Raw genomic sequence first — 5,409 nt, forward strand, 5'->3', positions numbered from 1 at the left:
GTGCCGAGGTGTCCCATGGCTCCTGCTCCTGGGCAGGGCTGCTCCTGCCTCCTGCTCCTTTTGCCTGGGGTCTGCATCCTCTGCAGCCAGCACACAATCATCATCAGCAGCTTCTCATCACCTACGGTGTCACCGAGCTCCAGCACGTCACGTGTTGCTCTGTTCCTGTGCCAGCTCTTCTGGAATAGATATTTTAAGGTTTCTCCGCAGTGGCGCGGATGGAGGAGGGAGCTGGTGCAGCAGCAGTGGGGTAGTTGTGGGTTTTGAGTGGTTTCTTTTATTATTGGTGTTACTGCAGTGCCTAGAAAGGGAGCAGCACTGGTGGGCGTGCAGATGAAACCAGGTGACGAGTGGAGGTGCCAAGGTGAACATGAAGCAGTGAAAGTTGTGGTAGGAAGCAAAACAGCAGAAGGAGACATTTGCTTGCAAGCCTTCGACAGCCTGTGGAGTCAGCTTTGGATCCTTTTGAAGAGAAATCAAATTATTAACCTCAAGGAAGTTCCTGTGACTCTTATTGCTGAAAGTCAGTTTACTTTGGCTCTTCCTGGTGCAAAGGGAATGAGGAGAAATCAGGTGTTACTTTCTTAGTTCTTCTGTTTCTGCTGATTTCTCTGCCTCCTTTCAGTAGTCCACTCTGTTTTGGCCACGGAAGTGTTTAAAAATAACCCTCTGCTGGATTTTCCCATCTGAAACAAGCCCCATCTCTTCCTTCTGCAGACCTGCGTGGTTGGGGAAAGCTGGTGGATCGTGTGGGAGGAATGGTGTGCATCCCTGCTTTTCCTAGGGTGTCTTCAGAGCAGCTTTAAATGTTCATTTTAGGAAGAGTAAGAAAACACTGGAGAGAGAGGGATTTTCTTATGTTGATTATGTTCTCTTAACATTTTAAGAAAACTTCAAATGTGGAGTCCTGTGTTTCTCTGGCACCTCCCGGGATCCTATTAGGGCTCAGCAGTTTACAAAATCCAACTGATTTGTCCCCAACTGAAATGGAAGCAAACATTTGAGAGAATGCCCTTTTCAAATAGCTTCTGAAAGCTCTTGCTCGTTGAGGACCTATACTGTGCTGGCTGTGAGAATGAAAATTTGAGAGTGCAATTAATATATGTTAATTTTTAGTATCAGACAAAGCCAGCGATTGTTTTGCCACCGCCGCTGCTTTTGGAGGAACAAGGATTTTTGTTTCATCTGGCAATTCTGGTATTGTGAGGAAGGTTTTTATTTGTTCTTGACATTTTTCTTGAGAATGGTTTGACAGAAATATGCATGTGTGTACTTTTTTGTAGCCACTGTGGTTTGTCCCGAGCTCCCTGAGCCCATCAGGAACAATAAGCCGGCTCGTCAGCCAAACTTCGTCACAGCAAACGAGCCTGGCACATCCATGGAGCTTCACTCCATTGTATCCCTAGGAAGCCTCCTCTGGATGGGAGGGGAGTGAAAATAAAAGCATTGTTTAAATGGAAATTTCCTACTTCTAAAAGGTCATTTCCTACTAAATCTGACTGAAATTCCCCCTTAGTGCTGGACTTTCCTTGGGCTGGAGGTTTCATGGCCCCATGCCTGCTGTCTTGTATGGATTTCTGCCTACAGTTCTTGCTGGTTCTCTGGAAGTGTGCATCACACCACTGAAGCAAGAGTCTGGAATATTCCAGCTTTTTCCTTTTCCTAGTTGGTGGAGAAGTGGTTGTAGTCATCTCCTGCAGCCTGGGCTGCTCTGCTGCCCCACACTGCTGAGCTGTGACCTTCAGTTTAACTTCATGGAGCTGCATGGTGGCAGACACCAGGAATCCTTCATGGCAAAAGCTCATCTCTGTATTTTTGAACAAGAAAGTTCTCAAAATGGCTAAGTCCTGAGGCAGGTACAGCAGCTTAAATACACACAGGCCCCTCAGCAGCCCAGGTCTGGGCCTCCTCCTAAAACAGGACATGTTGTCTATTGGGGGGGAATCATCTTCTTTGCTGAGATATAATTTTTGGTCACAAACCTGTTTTGTGCAAGTTCCTGCTTCCAGTCTCTTTAGAGCCGATAACGTTCTTCTCTGTGCCAGTAATTACCATGTAAGCTTCCAGCAGTGCTGAAGGGTTTGTGTGCACCTCACTGTGCTGGTTTGCTCCTAGGGAGGTTTGTTCTTCCCTCTGGGCTAAGCCCAGAGCAGGTTATCCATGGAAGGACTCACCAAAATGCCTGGGGAGGGCAGCTCCCGTGCCGGGGATTGGGATTTGCAGCTCCTGGTGCTGCTGCTGGTGCAATTTTTTGTTTCGGGAGCTTGCTCTGCCATCACCAAAGATGTGTGCCTAGGTCTGGGGAAGAGGATGGGGAGTGTGCAGTGGCAAGTTTTCCATAAGTGTTTCCAGTAGGTGACTGTGGGGAATTGCAGCAAGACTTGGGCTCTGTTTACTGAAAGAACTCGAACTCCTTAACTTTGCTGTTTCTTTGCTTCTCAACCTCAGGATGATACATAGGCTCCTACAGGAGCTCTGCAAAACAGCCATGTGTATTCTATTCCAAAATTCCCAAAACCTGGCCTTTGGGGAACCATTACTGTGCTGTATCCCAGGACAGAGCTCAGAGAGAAGTTCCTTGCAGCTTTGGTGCTTTGCAGTCCAGGAGCAGCCAGCCTGACCCTCCCTGCTCTTGCAAAACACTTTTGCTTTAACTCCACGAATGATTTGCTTTCCCTGAGGGTGGTTTTGGGGATTAGCAACCAGCCTGGGATTTTTTTGGAATATAAATATGATTTAACATAAGGTTTTATTTGCATGTTTGTTTTTTCCACGTTAGGTTCGTGCTGGCCGTGGGCAGCGCTGTCTTCGATGCGATGTTTAATGGTGGGATGGCCACAACCTCAACAGAGATTGAGCTGCCTGACGTGGAGCCTGCTGCCTTCCTAGCTCTGCTCAAGTAAGCTGCTTCTAAAGCACAGGATAACTGGGATGCACGGATTTAGTGTAGAAAATAATGTTTTTAATGAAAGCAGGGAAGTATTTGTAGAGTGGAGACTGTTAACTTCCAAAATAAAATGCCTCTTTGATCTGTTCAAGGGTATTTAAATGCTGGTGTTAAATCCCTGTTTTCCTGGGTAAGAGTCTAGTGTAGCTACTGCATAAATATATATATATAATATTGGCCATTGTCTTACAGATCCTTATTCATTAATTGGTTTGGTTTCATCCAAATGCTCTTTGAGAGAGGAGGGGAAAAGTGATCCTCTGAAAGCTCTGTAAGTTACAAATACTTGGAGCTTGTTTAGGTTATGAACAAGTTGTAACAGGTAAGCAGGGGTATGCAATAAATGTCAGCCATTCCATGTGGTAGCACCCTTTGTGTGGGTTTTATTCCTCTTTTGGAGAGCTGGATTTGAATTTACATTTCCAGTGTGCGTTGCAAGTCTGTGTGCTGGACGAGGAGGAGGAAGGGGCTGTAATGTCCTATTCACCAATTCCTTTAAGCTCGGCTGGTGCTGTACAACATCCAGCAGCAGTCCTGAATGGATGCTGGAAAGTCATTGTCCTGTTTCTATAGGATTTCTGTAACCTACTTCCAGGGGTTTCCAGTCCCGTGCTCTTGACATGTTCCCCCCTTGCTTCCTATTGGGAGCAGTGACTATATATAGCTCTGGCACACTTTTTGCTTTACCTTCAGAAAGTGCTTTGGTCATGCCTGTGCTGTCTTGGAATATTTTAAAATTGATCTGGGCTAGAATGAAAGGCCAGAAATAATTGGGAGCCCCGAGCCCCCTCCCCTTTGGCTCGCTTTAAACCAGACATCAGCATGTGGGGAATCCCTCTAATTGGTGTGTGCCTATCAGCCATGTGGATCTCTCTGGAATGCAGAGCTTGTAACTATCTTTAAGTCTTAGTGAGGCCCAAATATCCAGTGAACTGGAGGCAAAAATCCTGGTTTTTCCCTGCCAGTGCTGAGATTTCAGCACTTAATTAAACAGAGGGATTTCAGAAGAGACCCATCATCTCAAAAGACAAAGTGATGAGTTTAGGTGGATTTCAACAGAAATATTTATATTTTTTTATGGAAGAAGTCGTTGGTGGATTACCTCAGTGCCTCGGAGCTTGCAGTTATGCTGCAGTAGCTGTGCCCATGGTCCAGTGACATCTTGGGTGCTTGAATCTAGAACTGAACTTTTAAATTGTTTTCAAAATGCTTAGAGCTTAAATGTGCCGGAGGAAGTTTGGGTGCTGCTTTCTAGGAGAAAACTGCCCAAGTATGTGGTATGTGTTCCTGGAGTAAAACCAATCCCTCCAAACACTGATCTGGAATGGCAGCTGATCCTTACATGTGTCTCTGGACTTGGTCCAAGCCATGATCTAATGCTGTAGGATCAGGAGCTAATCCAGGGACAAAGTGCCCATCCTGAATGTTCTGCAGAAGGTCCCATCTGGATGCTGGATTGTGATGGAGTTCGTGGGCTAGTGACCTTTAATAGTTCTGCTGTAATCGTGGAAGAAATTATTTTTCATTATTATTATTATTTTCATGTTAACCCAAAGATAAGAACACTTCTGATTGTCTGGGGTTAGTCTAAATGTTTTTTTAAATTGATACTGGGCTTTTGCACAGTTTGAGCCTCTCTTGTTGTCCCTCTTAGCACACACTGGACTGTGGTAATCAGAAATACTGACACATCCCTGCAGTAAACAAATAATTGGTTTTAGAGCCACTGTGTGCTTTTGATCTTGGAATAGAAAGGATTGCTCAGTGCAAATGGGGCTGGGATGTGTGCAAAATACATTGATGAACCTGTGGCCTGATGCTGCTATTGACAAATGCCCTGGAGCAGCACAAAAGCCTGCTTTCAGCAGTGAGAGTGCTTCCCTTCCTGTGGATCCCACTGTTGATGCTTCACTGAATGGCATCCTGGTCCTCTCTAGCTGGAGGAGCAGGAGTTCCTCTGCTGCAGATGGGAATGCTGTCTGGCATTCCCCTGGAAGAGCCCTGCTGCTGTGTGAAGCTTCCAGGAACAGCAGCCACACAACCTGCTGCTGCTGTGTCCCCTTCAGAGAAATGCAGAGCAAGAAATTGCTGGAGTTTCCAAAATATCCCGTGGAATAGGAATGCCAAGCACAGTTAACACAATATCACATCTCTGTGCTTTGTGCCTGTGAGATCCCGACTGGCAAACTGCTCCACTGGTTAAAGGAAATACAGTAAACAAAAACTCATGGGCTGTTCAGCCTGGGCAAGAGAAGGCTCCAGGGAGAGCTCCGAGCCCCTTGCAGGGCCTAAAGGGGCTCCAGGAGAGCTGCAGAGGGACTGGGGACAAGGCATGGAGGGCCAGGAGCCAGGGAATGGCTTCCCAGTGCCAGAGGGCAGGGCTGGATGGGAGATTGGGCAGGAATTGTTCCCTGGGAGGGTGGGCAGGCCCTGGCACAGGGTGCCCAGAGCAGCTGGGGCTG

General features: G+C 46.7%; 1 protein-coding gene across 1 annotated transcript in view; it reads left to right on the forward strand.

Moving 5' to 3' along the window:
* Nucleotides 1-2,754: 2,754 nt before the first annotated feature.
* The window catches only part of BTBD2 (BTB domain containing 2), a 15,594-nt gene continuing 12,939 nt past the window's right edge, over nt 2,755-5,409 (forward strand). Inside the window, exon 1 of the mRNA XM_008639039.2 lies at nt 2,755-2,899. Within this exon, the coding sequence (XP_008637261.1) occupies nt 2,817-2,899 (83 nt within the window). The 5' untranslated portion in view covers nt 2,755-2,816. The remainder of the gene's footprint in view (nt 2,900-5,409) is intronic.

Source organism: Corvus brachyrhynchos, unplaced genomic scaffold (assembly GCF_000691975.1).
Source record: "Corvus brachyrhynchos isolate BGI_N302 unplaced genomic scaffold, ASM69197v1 scaffold130, whole genome shotgun sequence".
Taxonomy (NCBI): Eukaryota; Metazoa; Chordata; class Aves; order Passeriformes; family Corvidae; genus Corvus; species Corvus brachyrhynchos.